The sequence below is a fragment of the Stenella coeruleoalba genome, assembly GCF_951394435.1.
Source record: "Stenella coeruleoalba genome assembly, chromosome: 18".
Taxonomy (NCBI): Eukaryota; Metazoa; Chordata; class Mammalia; order Artiodactyla; family Delphinidae; genus Stenella; species Stenella coeruleoalba.
This window is the reverse complement of record NC_137164.1, coordinates 15,275,085-15,296,793: the sequence shown is the minus strand read 5'-3', so window position 1 is coordinate 15,296,793 and position 21,709 is coordinate 15,275,085. Positions and strand designations below refer to the sequence as shown.

General features: G+C 36.5%; 1 protein-coding gene and 1 pseudogene across 2 annotated transcripts in view; one reads left to right on the top strand and one right to left on the bottom strand.

Moving 5' to 3' along the window:
* The window catches only part of LOC307176871 (phosphatidylinositol 3,4,5-trisphosphate 3-phosphatase TPTE2-like), a 70,402-nt gene that overhangs the window by 17,591 nt on the left and 31,102 nt on the right, over window positions 1-21,709 (top strand). Inside the window, exons 8-16 of the mRNA XM_079903378.1 lie at window positions 6,566-6,616; window positions 7,800-7,961; window positions 9,762-9,881; window positions 11,345-11,444; window positions 11,587-11,650; window positions 12,399-12,463; window positions 18,455-18,515; window positions 19,508-19,589; window positions 19,695-19,783. Coding sequence (XP_079759504.1) covers window positions 6,566-6,616; window positions 7,800-7,961; window positions 9,762-9,881; window positions 11,345-11,444; window positions 11,587-11,650; window positions 12,399-12,463; window positions 18,455-18,515; window positions 19,508-19,589; window positions 19,695-19,783 — 794 coding nt within the window. The remainder of the gene's footprint in view (window positions 1-6,565; window positions 6,617-7,799; window positions 7,962-9,761; window positions 9,882-11,344; window positions 11,445-11,586; window positions 11,651-12,398; window positions 12,464-18,454; window positions 18,516-19,507; window positions 19,590-19,694; window positions 19,784-21,709) is intronic.
* Window positions 15,788-18,334, bottom strand: LOC307176831 (serine/threonine-protein phosphatase 4 regulatory subunit 2-like; annotated as a pseudogene). Its single transcript has 2 exons — window positions 18,311-18,334; window positions 15,788-16,444 (listed from the first exon to the last, which is right to left on the bottom strand). The product of its transcript is annotated as a serine/threonine-protein phosphatase 4 regulatory subunit 2-like (transcript).

Below are 21,709 nucleotides of genomic sequence, written 5' to 3'. Positions count from 1 at the left end.
ATTGTCCTTACCCTAATTTAATGATCCTTATTGCATTTATCACCTTATAACTTACTACCTTATTTACTTATTTATTATATTTATGGTCTGCACGAGACAGAATTTAAACATCATGATGGAAGAAAATTTTGTCCATTTTTTTAACTGCCGTATCTCCAGTGCCTCAGACAGCGCCATGCCACATAGTAGGCACTCAGTGAGTTTGGTTGAATGAATGAACCCATTATTGAAAACATTTATATCTTGTTCAAAGCTTTTAAAATCCACCTCTATTATGTTATGAATCTTTATACACTGGGTCTTTCCAGAATCTATTTAATCATTTTTCTAGCCTTCTGATTTCAGCATGCTTTTCACACATTATGATATAATTTATAGTGAACTAAAACATTTTTTAAAAACATAAGTTCCATCCTTTTCCTCGTCCCCTTTTGTTTTTGTAGTCTCAAATTACCTGTTTTTGTTGAGTGAGTTTGTTACCAAACTGTAGATAGCTATAGTTATTTTTCTGCTTTCTTTTTTTCTCTCCCTTTAACTTTTATACTATAATAAAGTATTTAAAAACCTATCTTGGTAAAGAGTGGCAATTTTCTGGTTCTATTTATCACCTTGCTCAAAGTTTTGTGTATTTTTGTCATTTTGTTTCTGATAGAAGGGTTCGTTTCAACATCTCTTGTAAGGCAAGTCTAGTGTTGATGAACTCCAGCTTCTCTTTGTCTGGGAAACCATTTATTTCTCCTTCATATCTGAATGATACCTGTGTTATATAGAGTATTCTTGGGTGACAGTTTTTTTCTTTCAGTATTTTGAGAATGTCATTCCACTCCCTCTTCCCCTGTAGGGTTTCTGCTGAGAAATCTGCTGATAGCCTAATAGTGGGGGTTCCCTGGTAGGTTGCCATCCTTTTTGCCCTGGCTGATTTTAAAATTCTTTGTCATTCACTTTTAACAATTTTAATATTATGTGTCTTGGAGAAGGTCTTTTTGCATTGAGGTAATTAGGTGTTCTCTTAGCTTAATGGACTTGTAACTCCAGTTCCTTCTCCAAGTTTGGGATGTTCTCAGCTATTGTTTCTTTAAATAAACTCTCTGCTCCCTTTTCCCTCTCTTCTCCTCCTGGGATATGCACTATCCTAATGTTGTCCTTCCTGAAAGAGTAAGATAACTCTCTCAGGATTTCTTCCTTTTAAAAATCTTTTTTCTCTTTCCTCGTCTACTTGTATCATTTGTAGATTGCTATATTCCAGCTTGCTAATTCTCTCTTCCATATTGTCTGCTCTGTTTCCAGTGCTTCTAATGTGTGTTCTTCATCTCATTTATTGAGTTCTTCAGCTCCAGAGTTTCTTTTTGGTTCCTTTTTATTTAAATTATTTTTTATTGACATATAGTTGATTTACAATGTTGTGTTAATTTCTGCTGTACAGCAAAGTGAATCAGTTATACCTATACATATATATCCACTCTATTGAGTAGAGTTCCCTGTACTACACAGTAGGTTCTTATTAGTTATCTATTTTATATATAGTAGTGTGTATATGTCAATCCCAATCTCCCAATTGTTTCTTTTTAGAGTTTCAGTCTCTTTGGTAAAATATTCTTTCTGTTCATTCATTTTTATTCCTGAGCTCATTAAACTACCTCTCTGAGTTTTCTTATATCTCATTAAGTTCATGGGCTGTGCCACTGCAGGTGGGGGAGTGGCAGTGAGGTTGTGGTCACCTCGGCGGCTGGAGGGACAGGATCCCAGGCCCCACTGTTGGTCAGTTACATGTAGCCATGGGTGCTGGTGTGGTCTGGAGCCTGTAGTCATGTGTGCTGCTTCCCCTGCTGCTACTGTGTTCTCTGACGCTGTGGGCACAGCTGCTGTGGTCAGAGGGCCAGGATTGCAGGCACTGATTCCACTGTTCCCTCGTTCCATCTCTTCTAAGTGTTCCAATTCACCCGCCTTTAGATGTACAGATGTGTGGAGTCCTCTGGAAAACTGTTGTGTTGCACAGTGGCACCTTTGTTGAGTTGTGGGTTTTATTGGTTGTAGATTGAAGGGCAGAGACAAAGGTAGTTTTTCACTCTGTCATGTTTCTGACATCACTGTGAATGTATCATATTTTCTTATCCATTCACCCATTGATGGGCATTTGGATTATTTCCAGTTTTGGCCTGTTATGAGTAATGTGGCTATGAACATTTATGTACAAGTTTTTTGTGTGGACACAGCTTTCATTTATCTTGGGTTAGTGCCAAGGAATAGGATTGCTGATACTTACGGTAAAGTGTATGTTTAATTGTATAAGAAATAGTTTCCAAAATGGCAGTACCATTTCACATCTCTTCTTATCTTTAGGTTTTCATTTTCTTCCGTCAAGTTTTGTAGTTTTCAGCATACAGATCCTGCACATATTTTGTTACTTTATAATAAAAGTATTTCATGGGTTTTGGTGCTAATATAAATGGTTCAGTTGCTTAAATTTCTACTTTTCAATCATTCATTGCTAGTATATAGAAATATAGTTGAATTTTGTATATTGACCTTTTATATAATAACTGTTAAACTCACTTATTAGTTCTGTTAGCTTTTTTGTAGATTCCTTGGGATTTTCTAGGTAGGCAAGCATCTCATCTACAAATAGTGAGAGTTTTATTTCTTCCTTTTCAATCTATAGGCCTTTTATTTCCATTTCTTGCTTTATTACATTGACTCCAGTATAATTCTGAGTGGAAGAAATGTGAACTGACATCCTAGATTCCTAATCATTGGAAGAAAACATTCAGTCTCACCATTAAGATTGATATCAGCCATAGTTTTTTTGTTTGTTTGTTTTGGGGGGGCATAAATGCCCCTTGTCAGGTTAAGGAAGTTCCCTTTTTTCCTAGTTCACTGAAAGTTTTTATCATAAATGGATGTTAAATTTTGTTTAAAAATTTTTTTACCTCTATTGAGATTATCCTATGTTTTATTTTCCTTAGTTTGTTGACATGGCGAATTACATTATTTTTAGAATGTTGAACCATCCTTGAATTCCTGGAACAAACACCAAGTGGTCATGAATTTAAAATATATATATACTGCTGGATTCAATTTATTAATGTTTTGTTAAGGATTTTTGTATCTATATTTATGAGGGATATTGGTAATTTTCTTGTCAGGTAATGTCTTTACTGGTTTTGGTATCAGGGTAATGCTAATCTCCTAAAATGAGTTTGGAAGCAGTCCCTATTCTTCTGTTTTATGGAAGAGTTTGTTTAGATTTGTATCTTTCTTAAAGAATTAAGTAGAATTCTCCTGTGAAGTCACTTGGGCTTGGACTTTTTTGTTGTTGTTGGAAAGTTTTAAACTACAAGTTCAATTTCTCTACTAGATATATTACCTTTTAAGCTATTCAGGTTATCTATTTTTTCTTGAGCACATTTTAGTAGTTTGTGTCTTTCAAACAATATCTCCATTTAATCTAAGTTGTCATATGTGGCACCTTTAAAATTTCTGTAGTGATAAAATGCAATTAAATATCTTGTATAGTACTCTTCCACTTCACTGGTTTTATTAAATCGTCAGAAAATGTAGTCTGAATAATTTTTATATTTTAGAATACCATTAAAGTTTTTTTTATCTTGTAGGATAAATTTCTTTTAAAATTTCATAGAAATGCTTTAAATATGTTTTATCTACACAATAGAAAAATATATATATAGTTTTTAAATAAATATATATATAGTTTAAAATGGATAGTGTTTGACCAGGGACACTCAGATCTTATCCTTGCTACCAACACCCACTCCAAAGGGAAGTATATCCCTGAGGACCAAGCTGGGCAAAGGACACTCCTAGGTACTTTGGAGGTTCCTCTCTAAGTCCCAGTAAAGAATCCTAACGAGCTAACTTAGGTTAGACTCAGATCTAAAGCCTGACTCTGCTCTCTTCAACCTGAGTTTAATCTAGGAATATAGCCTTGTCTGTTGTGGATAGTTTGGTGGTGGTGGTGGTGGGGGGACCCAGAGCCCTGGAGTGAGAGCAGGAAAACCAAAGAATCATCCCAGTGCCTTTAATGCTTTGAGTATGACCACGTGCCTCCCTCCACCATCTGTGCAGAGAAATAAGTGTCCACTGGGAAAGATAGGACCTGCCCCCAATGCAGATCCTACCCCTGTTCAGCATGGTCTTAATAGTATCTTATAGAGTCTACCTTCTATCAGTATAAAATAAGTCTTGGTCATAGTTAATATTTTTGCTTTGGATTCAACTTTGATATTAATATTACAACTTTTAATGTTTTGAGATTTAACATTTGCATCTGATATCTTTGTCCATCTCTTTATTTTCAAACTATCATTTTAATTTAGTTTTTGTCCTTGTATATAGCATATAGTGCCTTTAGTTTTTAAACCTATCTAAAAGTATTTGTCAGTATTTGATATGAGAGTAATGTGTTTGTATTTATTATCATTTCAGGTATGTTTGGTTTTATTTGCTATCATTTTACTTTGTTTTCTGTATTAAACACTTCTTGATATTTTTCTTTAAATTTTTTTAACATTATGCTATTAGTCGATTTGTTTTTATTCAAGTTTTAATAATATGAAAGTTATAAACCTATTTTTAGAAAACATAATTGTACCTTCGTTTCTCCATCAATATCCAGTTTAAAACTGGACTTGTACCTGGGAAGATAGAAATGCAACATGCTTTTACTTCTGTCTTCTGAGAAACCTAAATTAATGTGGGAAAACCCTGCAAATTTAAATCCATACTTTCATCGAGAATTTTGTTATTTATCTTTGCTTTTAGAATCATTTGTTTACATTTCCATGTGCTACATTAACAATGATTATTTGGACTTAGTTCTGAATTTTTATGACTTTATTTCTTGACACCTTTTCTCTATAAGGCATCTTCCTTATTCTTGCCTCCTTCATTTTTATTCCTTGCTCAGTTGGCTCAAGCACTTCTCTGAGTAGTCATTTTTAGGAAAGTTACATGGTTGCACTGGGTGTTGGGGAGTGTATGTCTGTTGCTCCCAAATATGAATACTTTTTCTAAATGTATAATTACCGAGTTACAGTCCTTTCCCAGCAAACTCCACACACATTGTTTGAAGCTGCATTTATATAGCACACTCTTTTTTTAAAAAAAACTCAATTCCTTATTTACTGGGGGTAGTTTTGGGAGGCACTGAAAGTGATAGTAGAGCCTAAAGCCACCCCAAGCCATCCTTCTGTGCCCCAATGATTCTGTCAGGCATGGTTCTGTAAATTCACTTTGTCAAGTAAGTTCTGATTTGTTGTAACATTTCTTTGCTACCCAGAGATCTGATAGTCTGTCTGGGATCAGAAAGGGCTTGTATTAAGAGAATGGCAACCTCAGGGGAGGTTCACCTCTTTTGGCCAATCAGTTCCCCATCCACATCAACCTTTGCTCGCTAAGCCTGGGCAGAGGTAGCGGGTGCAGATGGAGAAGGGAGAAATTAGAGGGGGTGGGAGATCTTATAGCTCAGCTTAGCCCAACAGTGGGCTCGTTCCATTTGGCAGTGCCCCAGTTCTATTCGGCATATATCCTCCCTCTTCTCCAGTCTTGGGCACAGTCTGTGAGCATTGCTTTGGGATTAAATCCCACTTGGGGTGGAATTTGGGTCACGTGTTGGAGGCTTCAGCAGGGCAAGAAATTGCTCCTCAATGACTACCTTGTCTCCAGCCATAGGGCAAAATGAGGCACAACTGCTGGCGCTATAAAACCGTCTCCTCCTCCTCCTAACAGAAGGAGCCCAGGCTCCAGTGTGTTTCCCCTTTGAAATGTATCTTACTAACATTCCTCACCTCCAAAGTGCACTTCCCACCCCAGCTGTGAGTCTCATTAATGTTTAACTGTCTTATTCATGGGGTGACTTGTTTCAAGAAATGAATATTACAAGACAAGAGCTTCCCTGAAGTCCCTTATTCTATTGCTGTAGAACAGGTCTGGCCATAGTTTGATGACTTGCCCAGGATCCCACAGCTCACTCGTGGGAGAGCTGGAACACACATCTCTTCTACCATTCCCTTCTGTCTCCATGCTCTGTTGCTTTAGTTGATGACCCCAAGCTTAATCTTGCCATTAAGTTGGGATTAGAGCTTTACAGTGAAGGGAAAGTTTAGTGGTTTTTTTCACATATATTCTACATAGGAAAGAAAAAAAGAATCAGGTGAAATTTTTTTTTTTTTTTTTTTTTTTTTTTTTTTTTTTTTTGCGGTACGCGGGCCTCTCACTGCTGTGGCCTCTCCCGTTGCGGAGCACAGGCTCCAGACGCGCAGGCTCAGCGGCCATGGCCCATGGGCCCAGCCGCTCCGCGGCATGTGGGATCCTCCCGGACCGGGGCACGAACCCATGTCCCCTGCATCGGCAGGCAGACTCTCAAGCACTGCGCCACCAGGGAAGCCCCAGGTGAAATTTTTAGTTATTAGTAAAAAGCATTTTGTTAGGCAACTTCTGGAGACTTTAAAAATTATAAAGGCCTTTGTTGGTTAAATTCATACTATATGTTAGGAAAAATCTGATACACTTGAAAGCTCTGAAATTTTATTTTTACTTCTTATTGCAGCAGCAAGATTAAGAGAATTGTGTACTTGATTGTATCATCCTTCACTTTCAGGTATGTGAGACTCCAGAAAAGGAGGTAATTAAGTATGTATTACACTTAATATCAATATTTTTTAATGGCAAAGGATCTGGGAGGGAAAAAAAAGCATTTCCACTGTCAGTATGTCGCTAAATAACCTTTGTGCCCCATTTAATGCAATCTAAGTTATCTTGGAATTTTAATTGAAGCTAAACATTAAGAATTGCAAAGAAATGGCATGTACGGAGTCTAGTATCAACATATTAACATGTTTTTTTCTACCTGTAAAAGTAAAAATAATGAAACATGCATTTCAAAATTCTATAGTTATAAGGAAAGTGTTTTAGTAAATATTAATAAATACTAGGTGTTTATTCACCTAGAATTACTCCTTAATTCTGGAAACATTTTACTTAGATCTTTCTTTTCTACATGATAGTAAGATTTCATACTATGTTACAGATTCACACAATGTACTTGCTTCCTTTAAAATTGATATTTTAATTTGCATTGCAATTGTGAAAAAGTGCTTTAAGATTAATTTACCTTCATAGAGTATACAAATAGTATAATCAACTTATAGAGAATGTGTTTAGCATATACAGGAAAAAGGCTTAGGAGTTACTTTAGAGTTCAATTATGTATGTATTTATTGAATTGAATTCCTTCTTACATGCCCAGAACTGTGCCAGAACCATCCATTGACATGTAATCTTCTATTTGGTGATAAACTCACTGATAAGAAGCCTTACTGGTCAAAGTAGTCTTTTAAGGGCTTATGTTAGTCATGCTTTCACTTGGTTTTTATTACTAAATTCCTTAAAAATATCAAGATTAATGAGGTTTAATTTATTGAGGGAAATGGGTAGAAGACCCTTATAAAATTCTTAAATTTTAAGAAGGGTCTACAATTGGAAACGTAATTTTAATGTAGTTTGCCTCTTCTGTCTTGGAGTGTTGGTCTGATGTGTCTTAATATAAAAGGGCATGATATCATGAAGTGGTTTAGTGGGAAATTTATTTCTCTAACAACTGCTTCTATTGGGTGAAAGCAGAGTCATTTATGTTGAGGTTCTAAGGGCAGTTCTCCCTACCACTGAACAGTTTAACCCCAAATAATGACATTTTGATATCAGATCATTGGGCTGAAGTTAGTCTACCTATAGGTGTGAAAACCACTTTATCCTTATTTGGTTTATTTGTTTGTTTGTTGTAGAATATTTGGAATTTTGCTGACCTTTGTGGATGTGTCCCTCATCATTACAGACATAGTTGTCTCTGATAGCACGATGTATATTCCTATGGAATATCGTTCAGTTTCTTTAGCTATTGCTTTATTTTTTTTCATGGATGTTTTCCTTCGAGTATTTATAGAAGGGTAAGTTTGATTAATTTTTTAAAAGCACATAGAGCTATTTTGTACTGCTATGAGAAGCATCCCAAGGAATTACCAGGTCAACCCAACTAAATGTGCCCCTCTTTATCAAAATAATTCTCCTTGAAGGCATACTCCACAAGAGAAACAACAATCCAAATCCCAATTGCTATCAGACTGAGCTTTAATATTACTATTGCAACTGGCACTCTAGCCTCCAAACCATGTATTCTAGATAGTTCCTTCAACAGGTAAAGCTTAAAGGGTTTGCAAAATGGGGCCAGGCAGCTAATATGTCTACATGCATGTTATTAAGAGGAATATGTATGTGAAGTATAAATATTGATATTTTTATTGATTCAATGTAAATAAAAGCTGACAGTATATTAAGTACTAGATAATAGATCATGAGCAAACCCTACCTCAGTTAAAATAAAAATTTGTGGTACTTCCCTGGTGGTCTAGTGGTTAGGACTCCATGCTTCCACTGCAGGGGGCATGGGTTCGATCCCTGGTCGGGGAACTAAGATCCTGCAAGCTGCGCGGCCAAAAAATTTTTTAAAAATGAGAAATTTAAAAATAAATGAACAAAAACTTGTGTTAAGCTCTATGGGAGAGCGAGTCAGGGACTAAACTCCCCAGCCTCACTTCATCAGAGCATTTTGGAACATGCTTGTCTCCTTTCTGGCTGAATCTCTGTCCTCGTGCCTCTGAGCTGAGGACAGTTGCCCACTCCCAGGTTACTCAGAGCCTAAAGGGGCTATCCCAGGATTAGAAGATGATTTCCCTGGAGCCCCAGTGCCAATGGCTGAAGGAGCTAGTGTTGAGGAGGTGCCAGGGCTGAAAGTTCAGCTTTGCACAGAGGAGGCCACACCAGCTCACTGGAATTCCACTGTGGGTGCAAAGCCAGGTGATGAGTTTGCAGGCCAAAGTAGTGGACCCATCTTCCTCTCACAAGCTCCTTTCATGCACATCTTACAGCCCGTTTCTCTAGGGCTGTGACATGTTCAGCTTCCATTGTGCGATAGCATTGCTCACCATCCCATCTCTCTCCCACCTCTGTGAAGGCAATGCTTGTCTCTTGTTCAATGGTTTGGTTATATCTCTTACTATACTATGGTTATACTTGCCATATTGATGTTCTTGTCCTATATAAGTATAAAATGAGTATGAATATTTTTTTCCTTAATCTAGTCTAGTAAATGCACTTTAAATCATTCATCAAGGGCTTCCCTGGTGGCGCAGTGGTTGAGAATCTGCCTGCTAATGCAGGGGACACGGGTTCATGCCCTGGTCTGGGAAGATCCCACACGCTGCGGAGCAACTAGCCCCATGAGCCACAACTACTGAGCCTGCGCATCTGGAGCCTGTGCTCTGCAACAAGAGAGGCCACGACAGTGAGCGGCCCGCGCACTGCGATGAAGAGTGGCCCCCGCTCGCCGCAACTGGAGAAAGCCCTCGCACAGAAACGAAGACCCAACACAGCCAAAAATAAATAAATAATAAATCATTCATCAAAGCTGAATTCCTTTTTTTAAAAAATATTTATTTATTTTGGCTGCGCTGGTTCTTAGTTGCAGCATGCGGACTCTTAGTTGCGGCATGCACGTGGGATCTAGTTCCCTGACCAGGGATCTAACCCGGGCTCCCTGCATCGGGAGCGCAGTCTTACCCACTGGACCACCAGGGAAATCCCAAACCAGAAATCTTAAGGGGGATGAGTCAAATAATTTGTGCTTTTAAAATATCCCTACCTCTTCTTTGGGGAAGCATAAACTTATATATATATATTTTTTGTTACAGGATACGACGGTATTTTTCTGATATATTTAACTCCTTAGATGCTGCCATTATTGTGGTGACTCTACTGGTCAATATTGCTTGTATTTTCTATGACTTTAAGGTTCTTAAAGATTTCCCCAAGTAAGAAACATATGCTTCCCTTCTCTTAAAGTTTTTCTTTCTTAAAAAATATTTTCTGTGGCTTTCATTTTGTGTAATCTTTTTAACTCTGAATGTGCTAATTCTGTGCTAAATGAGCTGCTTGAAAATGAAACGTTGAGATAAATTTCCACATATCTGGAAACTAAAGGATGGTGGTGTTTAGGGACCAGTGAAGGGTGTCCACACTGAGTACCTTTAGTTGAATGAAGAAGATGATGCCCCCAAAGAAGAAACTGGGGACTTGCCTCTTGTCCTAACTTGAACTTCTCTACGTTTTTAAATTCCCACTTGCGCTTCAACCACAAATTTCTTACACGTGAAATTCCTGGGTTTTTCCTATAACCAAGAGAGTACTGGTTTGAGTTGATGAAAAATGTGAGTGCCTCCAATGATGATTCTCTAAAAAGGAACAAATGGAAGAGAAAAACGAGGTGACATGGGTAGAAACACAGAGGTACAATTTTTGCAGTATAGTTAACATGATGAAAGCTGAGGCAAGGTTAGAACCATTAGGGATCAAACAAAAATGTGTATGAGAGACCGATGGCTTTTTTCTTTCTCCTCCTCTTTCTACTGTGGCAGTGAGAAGAAAAAGAGCAAAAGTGTTCTAGGATGTAGCTGTTGGGTGGCTCACTAGGCCTATTCCTTAGTCAGATAGCTTGCCACTTCCTGCACTCCAGCTTCTCAGGACTTTCCCTCAGGTCCCAACAAAACTTGATGTGACAAGCTTTCGGAGTTTTTGAAAATAACCAAAACCAGTATGGTCTTCAGACAGGCAGCCTCAGCATCACCGAAGAGCTTGTCAGAAATACAAGAAGAAAAACACCTCAGGGCCCACTCTAGACCTACTGAATCAGTATGCACACTCAAGCTAGAGAAGCGCTAGCCCAAACCATCAGTTCTTTGCCAGCGTGTTTCTTCCTGATGGTAGGAGACACACTTGGGAAGTAACTCATCTGCTACCTGCCTGATGTGTGTTCACAGCTCTAGTGAACCCCTGTTACTCATGGGAGTAACAGAGGGGAATAAGAATTCTGTTTTGATGGGAAAAAGATTGAAAAATGCTTGTCTTAAACCACAGAAGTTAAACCCACAAATTCTGAGAGTCTACCATATGACTTCTTCTTTAAATCAGAGTTTCTCAACACCAGCACTACTGATGTTTTGGACAGATACATTTTTAGTAAGGGAGCTGTCCTGTGCATCGGTACTGAACAGCATCCCTGGCCTCCACCCACTAGATGCAAGTAGCAGCCCCTCGCAGGCAGTTGTGACAACGAAACATGTCTCTGGGCATTGCCAAATATGCCCGGGGTGGGCGGGAGGCTTGGGCCAGGGGGTCGTGTGCAAAATTGCCCCTGGTTAAGAGCCACTGCTCTAACCTTAGTCCATACTGACAAAATCCTCTGTTTCTAAAGCAAAAATGAATCTCTTATTGTTAGGTCGACAATTATTTTACGACCTCTACGACTTATCACTCTGATAAGAGTTTTTCATCTGGCTCATCAAAAAAGACATCTTGAAATGCTGACCAGGAGGATGGTAAGTGGGCAAAATATGTTTATGATTCAGAAAAAATGTTTGTGCTTCAGGAAATACTGGCAAGGGTTGTAGCTATCTATATATTGTTCTTTTTTTATGTTGAGTTATGTTTTACAAATGAATGATTGTTTTAAACCCTCAGGTTTCAGGAAACAAACGGCGATACAAGAAGGATGGATTTGAGTTAGACCTCACTTACATTACTGGTTTGTGAAGTTTTCATATATTAACATCACATTTTTCTTGTGTGTGAGTAATTATATGCTAATTTTGTTCTTTCCCTGTCTGAGGCATGTTTTTTCAAAGCATTTTTTATCCACGAAGACATATGCCCCTATGATAGTGGGACATATTTGGAGTTTAACCCTGAAAATGGAAAAATCTTAATTTTCATCTCAATTCAGGGCTACTTGCTTATAGTATAGGAAGTTGAATGGATTTTCAGCTGACTCCATTTGTTTGGTTTAGAATTTATTGAATTCTAGTAGTTATCCTCGGTCCCAAGGATTTCGGAGAGGCCTGTTCTCTTCCTAGAACGCTGAAGTCCTTGCTTTGTAGGTCTGGGTTTCTGAGTCAGGGGAACACTGGAAAGCATCCTAGGAGTTCCCAACATTGCTGGAGCCCAGGTCTCTCATTTTTCTTTGGTGTTTAAAAAAGAAATCAATTCCCACCACAGGGGGCCCTCCAGACAAAAGTCAACGCAAATCTGTTGCATAAGGTTGGAACCAGTTGAGACTTGGGAAGACTGAATGTAACGGTCAAAATAGTGGATACTTTAATATCCAGTATTGGATATTAAAGTTGATTATCCTGAGGGTTAGTTAGCTTTTTTCCTGTCATTCTCAATCCTGACAGTTCTTTTCTATGAAAGCAGTCTGATTATATGTAAGTCGAGTTCTCATATATTGTTTCACATCTATAACATTTGTTAATAGTGACTGTTTTGACTTCCAGAGCGTATCATTGCCATGTCATTCCCATCTTCTGGAAAGCAGTCTTTCTATAGGAATCCCATTAAGGTAAGAGTTTTTATCTAACAAATGCTCACATTTCTCAGTAAGCATAGACTGTGGAATTGTGAGATAATGTGGGCCCAGAGATGACAGTGTTCTCCTAAAAATTTACTCTTTCAGGTAAAAAATTATCATGGATTGCTATCAATTAGCTTTCGCTCTGTGATGAATCACCCGCAAACTTAAATGACTTATAACAGCAAACATTTACTTTGCTCGTGATAATGTGGCTTGTGAATTTGAGTTGGGCTTAACTGATCAGGGACACGCTTAACTAATTTCAGCAGAGCTAACTCATGCATCTGTGGGCAGCAGCTGGGCATCTGAGGGTGGGCTAGTCTAAAATGGCATTGCTGGCTGGCTCCAAGTGATGTCTCATTCTGTAACAGGCTGGCTCAGGCTTGTTCACATAAGGCAGTGGCAAGGACCTCACTAGCATCAAAGAATGCAGAGGCCCTGGCTCTCAACTAGTATAATGTGGCTTCTACCTTATCCTATTGGACAAGCAAACTACAAACCCGGTTCAGATTCAAGCAGACGTCAGATGCCGTCTCTGGAAGGCAGGAATTGTGGTGAATTGTGGCTGTTTTTCATGATCTGTCATAGGGAAGAAGATTGAGAATTCTTTAACTAAAATGTGTATTCTTAGATTGAGATCCTAAATTACAGTGGATACATACTGCTTTAGGTCCCGTAGATTAAATAAAGTTCAAACATCAAGTGATGCTTACTATGAAATGCCAGTTAAAAGTCATTGTTTAAGAAGTTTGCATATGTGTGTGGGTGTGTATACATTAGTGCAATTTACAGTATTTGTTCTATCTCAATAAAACTGTAATTTTGTATGTATATGTGTGTATGTCTATATATAAGTATGTGTATATATAATTATACTTTGAGGCATGTAAATTGTGCTAATCTCATGTATATCTTGATAAAATTATATATAGGTATATATACAGCCAACACCCCTATCAAAATATAGAACATTTCTTGCTCTTTTTCAGTCAATACCCCAACACACTGGAGGTAATTACTATTCTCCCTTGTGTCACAACAGATTAGTTCTACTTTTTCTTGAATTTCACATAAATGGAATCATAGACTACATCTTCTGTGACCAGCTTTTTATGCTTAAAATGAATTCTGTGGGATTTATCCAATATTGTTGGGTGTACAGTAGTTCTTTCTAAATGGTATAAAATAACATTTATTGCTTCTAGAATACTGATTGAAAGCTCAAGCATTCAGTTTACTTACAGAAATTATACAATTATACATTGCTTCACAAAGGCAGCAAACACATTACACTCTAAAAAGTCTCTTTTACAGAAAATTAAAAATTCTAAATATCAAAAGGTACATCTGAAGAAACAAGTATAAATTTGGCAGCCAGTAATTTTGACAGGAAGTTGTACGGCTTGCGTGACTTTAATCTGTGAATATGACCTTCAGTCATTTAGCTCAAGTTCATCATTAATTTAGTTTTCCAGTGTAATTGTGTTTCATACCATTGGCATTTGCATACTCGAGAATATGTTAGAAAGAAATGTGTAGTATTCACAAATGTTCAGAAAAGCAAGCAAAAGTTCTGTGAATCTGCCCAGTTCTTCTGAGACGGTCTCACATCAACTTCATAAGCATATTCAATCCTACAAAATAGTAAGCTAATGTTTTAACACAATTTCCAAGATAAAGCACATTTTCTCACAAATAGTGAAGTCTTTTTCTCAAGCACCACAAAAGTATACAAAAGAATTTTAGTTTGAACAGATCTCTCAGAACGTGTTTAACCTGATATTTCAACAGACTTAAAGTTTCCATGGTTTCACAAGGACCAGATTTTTAATTACTTAGAGGAGAAAGGAACGGCTTTGAAAGATGTGGACTCGATCATTACCAATAGAAAAAGTATCCAATGCATATCTTATAGAGACAGAAAAATAGAACATTTCCCCTCTCAGAATAATGTGTATATAATTATATGTAATATATATTATATATACCATACTATATAGCATATATAAGATAATGTATAGTTGTACATGTAATTATATAATATATAATACATTTCCCTCTTAAAATAGTGTATATTTAAATAAAATATATATTACAGTATATATTAAATATATATTAATATATAATATATAAAATTAGAATATAGTAAATGTAATATATATCATATGTTATATGCAATTATATGTTATCTATTACTGCATATAAATTTTATATAGTATAACTATTATTCTATTTATAAATATATATTACATATATATCTTATCTCTTATAGAAACAGAAAAACATAACATTTCCCCCTTAGAATAATACATGTATACTTATATATAATATATATTATACAGAATAATATATAATTACATGTATAAATTATATATTATATGTGTATGTCTTATATAACATGTAAATATATTATTCCATTTATAAATATATAATATAAACTTATCTCTTATAGAAACAGAAAAATATAACATTTCCCCTTTTTAATAATATATTATATTTATATATAGTATATTATGTTATTATATATAATTATATAATATATAAATTATATAACTATATATTACATATCATATAATTATATAACTATAAGTATGCATATATTATGAATATATTAACATCATATATAATACTATAAGTATATAGATATGTAACTTATATAAATTTATAATTTATATATTATATAATTATATAATTTATATTTTGTATGAATGATATGTAAATTAAAATTTATATATCATTTATGCAATATATAATTCTGTTATACATTATTTGTATATAATGTTATATGTTATATTTTATATGTGTTATATTACATATGTTATATAACATATAACATTATAAAATATGTTACACATAAATATACATATATTATTCTAAGGGAGCAAATTTTTAATTTTTCTGTTTCTGTAAAAGATGAACATATATGTAATTTATAAATGTAAATAATATAACTACCATGAAACCCTTTAATTCATATGGTAAATGTTGAAACTATGACCAAAATATGAAAACTACCAGAGCTGTTAGAAAAAGACTAGAAGCCTTTTCACATATGTATAATCTAAGCATGATACTCTCCAAAAAAAAAAAAAATTGTAATTATTACCTTCCAGTTTGAAAATTTTAATTCTAAATTAAAAAAAAAATCTATACACAAGCCACTGATTTAACCAGATCCTCCCCCGCCCCCCCCAAAAAGTGTTTAGTAAGCAGGACCCGGAAGAGCTGATACTCACATTTCCTACAAGAACAACTCTTTCAGGGTTTAATCCCATGAAGTACTTTATTTTACAACCTTCTACTTGTGCAAAACTAAAGGTCCATTTGATTACACAGAAATTTCATACAGTGTAAGACTAGAATTGAGTGTGAAATACTGCATGTAACTATTTCTAAATAGTCTCGTTCTGTTGGTTCATCAGTGACTTCTGTGGCTTTATAGTCATTTTCTGTGGAAGATTCTGAGAGAATCTCTCCAGTTCTACTGGAATTGGAGCCTCCTAATTCTTCTGTTTCATGGCAGTTGGAATCCTCCTTGCAGGGCCTCTGTTTTCACTGTCTTCGGAATGTAAATCTGTCTCATCCTGAGACAGATGAGATTCCTCTATTTGATTATTTTCCACAGAATTCTCTTCATTTATAGTTAAGGCATTATCAGATTCTTTCTCTTGAATTTTTTTTTCTGGAATCATTTCTGTTGTTAAAGACACTTGTCCTCTTCATCCTCTTCTCTTCGTCTTTATTCTTAGATGAAACTGGTTCTTCTGTTTCTTCTGTCATAACTGAAGAAGTGTGACTAGAAGTTGTTTGGTCATCTCTGACTTCACCTTCTTTGTCAAACTTGAGTTTTTTAACCTCATGTCCCTCAGCTCCCAGACCATATTCATTTGGATGTTTATTTTCTATACGGCTGACTGAGGAACTCCTGATCCAGATGTCAGAGTCATTGTGAATTTTGTCCTCGTCATGCTGTAAGTTTGTAAAGACTCTTTGCTCACTGTGCTCTGAGGCAAACCATTCCTTCCTTCCTTCCTCCTTCCCTCCCTCCCTCCTTCCTTCCCTTCTTCCCTCCTTCCCTTCTTTCCTTCCTGTTCTCTCCCTTCCTCCCTCCCCACCCCATTCTCTCTCTCTCTTTGTTTTTGTATAAGTTGCAGGAGTACAGCATTAAAATTCAACATCTGTATACACTACAAAGTGATCACCAGCACAAGTCTAGCTGCCGTCTGTCACCATACAGTTGAGCCTCTACCTATTTAGCCACACCCCAAACCCCTTCCCCTCTGGTAACCAGTAATCTGTTCTCTGTATCTATGTTTGGTTTTGTTCACTTTTGTTTGTTCATTTGTTTTATTTTTTTAGATTTCACATATGAGTGAAATTGTACGGTGTTTGTCTTTCTCTTCCTGACAATTTCATTTAGCAAATACTTTCAAGGTCCATCCATGTTGTTGCAAATGGCAGGACTTCATTCTTTTATGGTTGAGTTGTATTCATTGTGTGTGTGTGTGTGTGTGTGTGTGTGTGCATGCACACGTATTTATCACATCTTTATTCATTCATCAGTGGACATTTGGGTTGTTTCCATATCTTGGCTGTTGTCAATAATGCTGCAGTGAATATAGGGGTGCAGATATCTTTTGGAATTATAGTGGTTTTTTGTGTTCTTTGGCTAAATACCCAGAAGTGGAATAGCTGGGATCATATGGCATTTCTAGTCTTAATTTGGGGGGTAATCTCCATGCTGTTTTCCATAGTGGCTGCTCCAATTTACAGTCCCACCAACAGTGTTTGAGGGTTCCCTTTTCTCCACATCCTCTCCAACATTTGTTATTTCTTACCTTTTTGATAATAGCCATTCTAATAAGCGTGAAGTGATATCTTATTGTGGTTTTGATGTGCATTTTTCCCTAATGATTAGTGATGCTGAACATCTTTTCTTGTGCCCATTGGCCATCTGTATATCTTCTTTGGAAAGTTGTCTATCCGGGTCCTCTACCCATTTTTTAATTGGGTTGTTTTTTTGTTTTTAAGTTGTATAGTTCATATATTTTGGGTATTAACCCCTTATTGGATATATAAATTGCAAATATTTTTGCCCATTCACTAGGTTGCCTTTTCGTTTTGATCATGGTTTTCACCACCGTGCAGAAGCTTTTCGGTTTGACGTAGTCCCATTTGTTTACATTGGCTTTTGTTTCCCTTGCCTTTGGAGTCAGATCCACAAAAATATCGCTGAGAGCAATGTCAGTGAAATTACCAGCTATGTTTTCTTCTAGGAGTTTTATGTTTTCACATCTTACATTCAAGTCTTTAATCCTTTTTGAGTTAATTTTTGTGTATGGAGTGACATAGTGGTATAGGTTCATTCTTTTGCATGTGGCTGTCCAGTTTTCCCAACACCATATATCAAAGAGACTATCCTTTCTGTATGTTCTTTGCTCCTTTATCATAAATTAATTATCCATATATGTGTGGGTTTTTTTCTGGGCCCTCAATTCTGTTCCATTGATCTATGTGTTTGTTTTTGTGCCAGTACCCTACTGTTCTGATGACTTCAGCTTTGTATCAATAGTATAGTTTAAAACCAGGGAGCGTGATAACTCCAGCTTTGTCCTTCTTTCTGAAGATGGTCTATTCAGGATCTTTTGTGGTTCCATACAAATTTTAGAACAAATTACAGTTTTCTTAAAGCTTGTTAACCACCTACTAACTTCCTTCTCTGGTAGCTTTAAACAATGTGTATTTACAGTAGAGGCTAATCAGAGTAGTCATCACAACTTTTGTGGGCTATTTGAAAACCATCAGTGGGTTAGATATGACTTGGAATGTATGTACCTTTTTATTCCCTGAATCTCCCATAAAAGGTGCTAAGTGACGGACCAGTGAATAGAAGGGTGATAATCATTTGAGGTTAGTCCTAGGAAAAGGCTTATGTTGGTGCCATGTGGAATATGTAAGGTACGTGTCCGTCTTTTTTAGGAAGTTGTACGGTTCCTGGATACCAAGCATCAAAACCACTACCGAGTCTACAATCTATGCAGTATGTACATGACTTGATATTTTGCTATTATAGATAGAAAACAGGTCACTCACTGCATGTAAGAAGGTGATTCAGTTTTTACATTTCATTTAATCATAGGTATTTGGTGGTGGTGGGAAGTGAGTTTTTAAAAGTCTCCATCTTGTGCTGGCTCTATTTGGTAGGAAAAGAAAGTGCAACAGCACACAGTGCCCCGTGAGGTAGGCAGGAGACTGGGGGCAGGGCTATTTTAGGAGACTCAAGTCTAGTGGTAGTAGGTTTTGGAAAATATTTGTTTTTTCCTGCCAGCTTGTGTTTTGAAGACAATTCAACAAATGCATGCTCTAACCCACTAGGAATGAGGAGTGAGGAGACCAGGGCCCTGCATGGGAAGAAACCCCCAAACCCTATAGCAAACAAATTATAGCCCAGCTGACCCTCTTCCTGTATATTAAATGGACATTTTCAGGAGGCAAGTATTTTGGTTGGCCACATTGGCTTCTGCTCTGTGTAACCTTCTGATAATGTAGTGAGTAGCCTGCTAGAAAAGTACAAGTAAGTCCTATTAAACCAAAATAATTTGGGCTTATGTTACTCAAGATGGACAAAACACTACTCTACTTTTATTTTTATTATTTTTTTTTTTTGCGGTACACAGGCCTCTCACTGTTGTGGCCTCTCCCGTTTCGGAGCCCAGGCTCCGGACATGCAGGCTCAGCGGCCATGGCTCACGGGCCCAGCCACTCCGCGGCATGTGGGATCTTTCCGGACCGGGGCATGAACCCGTGTCCCCTGCATCGGCAGGCAGACTCTCAACCACTGCGCCACGAGGGAAGCCCCTACTTTTATTTTTGAGACCCTTACGTTTCTTTTAGAGCAGCAGGAGCCAGACAGAAAGCTCCTTTTAAAGGTAGAGGAGGAATTTCAAATAGAAAAGTATAACTTATTTATACCTTGACCATTTACTGTGTTTATTAGGGTTAGAGAGATGACCCGTGCATCATTTATTTCAGGTGAAAGAGCTTATGATGCTAAGTACTTCCATGATAGGGTCCGTCGATACATGATTGACGATCACAATGTCCCCTCTTTGAGGTAAGTTTGATGCCAAGCTGGCTGTCATAAGGGGGCTAAATACAAAGGGCTTGATTTTTTTGGGAAGTATTTTCATTCAACTAAAAATCTTTCACTTGGAATCAGTGAGATGGTGGCGTTCTCCAAGGAAGTAAAAGAGTGGCTGGCTCAAGATGAGGAAAACATCACAGTGATTCACTGTAAGGGGGGCAAAGGTAAAAAACATTTTTCTTTTTCTTTCTCTTCTTCTAAAGAAATTTGAAAAATATATTAAAGTACACCAACAAGATACGTTCTGCTATTAACCGGTATTAATCATTGTTAACATTTTTTACTATTAGCTTCAAGACTAAAGGAAGGGGAAGGAAAGAGGGAGGAAGCGGGGAGGAAAGGAAGAAAGAGTAAAGAAGAGAAGAAAGCAGGAATAGAAGAACTGAGGAAGGTTAAGTGTGTTTTCCCTTGTTTATCGACTATTTGGGTTTCTTCATTTTTGATTTGCCAAAATATCTGTCAAAATACAAACACTGTTTAACTTTAGAAACCATCAGAGCACTTTTCATTTTATTTAAGGTTGTTCTTAAACTTTGTGAGGACCTTTTAAAGTTAAGAGTGTCGACAGCAATGCCATTTCAAAGACCAAAAATTATACTGGAATTTTTATAGTGTAATGATACATAGAAGTTGATTTTGGTGGGGGGAAAATGGGGGTGGGGGGAAAGCCAGTTGTGAATTCAACCAATTTAACTTGAGTCGGATTTTCTCTCATTCAGATTTAGGCTTTTAATAATCATCTAGGCATATTTCACAATTTTTGACAAATAAGGAATTATGGTTTCGTTGGGCTGTGAAATAGTTTTTTATATTAAATTCCAGGAAAACACACTTTAAAACTGCCTTCTGTAATTGAGTAGAATAAAGTTTTAGTCTTATTTGAAAAGTAGTTTCAAGCTCATGAGTTAGTAGGCAAGTTCTATCTTTAGTTCCACAGGTCGAAATATTCTGTATGTACGGCAATTTACAATATTGTGCCTAAATGAAGAATACAGAGGTTGAACCACATGGAATTGCCTTTCTTTGGGCCATCTTTTCCTTTAAAAAAAGGCCATTTAATATGGCTCAACCAAAATATTATAATCTAAGAGTTGGCTTTAGTCTTCTTTTAATCAGGTTAATTCCCTGCTTAAAGGAAAACCTTCATTTCAAATTTAATTATTTTTCCTGAGGGCAGACTTACATTATTCTGTGTTCATGTGTGTTTCACTGCTTTTCCTTTAGGATTGTTTGGAAGGCTCGTATTCAGTTGGTCTGTACCAGAGCAGCTCCTTTTTTCAAGTTTTCATTCATCTTGGTTTTGCTTCTTTTTGTTGGTTGATGCCTGCACATTACCAGTAATATCATGATAGCCCAAATATTTTGTTATTGATTTATAGGACTTCTTTAAATAATCTGGGTGCTAATTTTTTGTTAGCAGTTTGTATTGCAAATATCTTCTTCCACTGTGTTGTCTTTTAAATTTGATTATGATTTATTTTTTCATATAGAGGTATTTAATTTTTAATGTGTGAAGTTTATCAATCTTTTGTGTGTGCGTGGTTCGTGCGTTTTGGTCACGTTTAAGAAATCCACCCGTACGCTGAGGTGGTGAAGATATTCTCCTTATAAAATAGTAAAGTTTCGCTTTTTACATTTAGGTCTTTAATCTAATTGGAATTTGGGGAGGGAGATTTTTTTTCCATATGGATAGACAATTGTCCTAAAACCATCTATTACATGCTCATGTAGTCCCCATCAACTTGTAGTCCCTTCTCAGTCATATACCAAGTTTCCATATGTATTTGGGACTGTGTGAATTTTCTGTACCACACTATTATAATTTTTATATATTTCTGGTTGCATTGCATTGTGGTCAGAGAACATATGCATTTTTTTTAGTTCTTTGAGATGTATTTAGACTTGCTTTATCGCCCAGAATTTGGTCAATTTTATCAAATGTTTTCTGTGCACTTGAAAATAAAGTGTGTTATGCATCGTCCTGAACAGTGTTCTATATGTGCCCCTTAGGCTGTTTGTTAATTGTTTTATTCAAATCTTCTATATCCTTACTGATATTTTATTTTGGTTTGCTTGAATTCTTTGCAGCA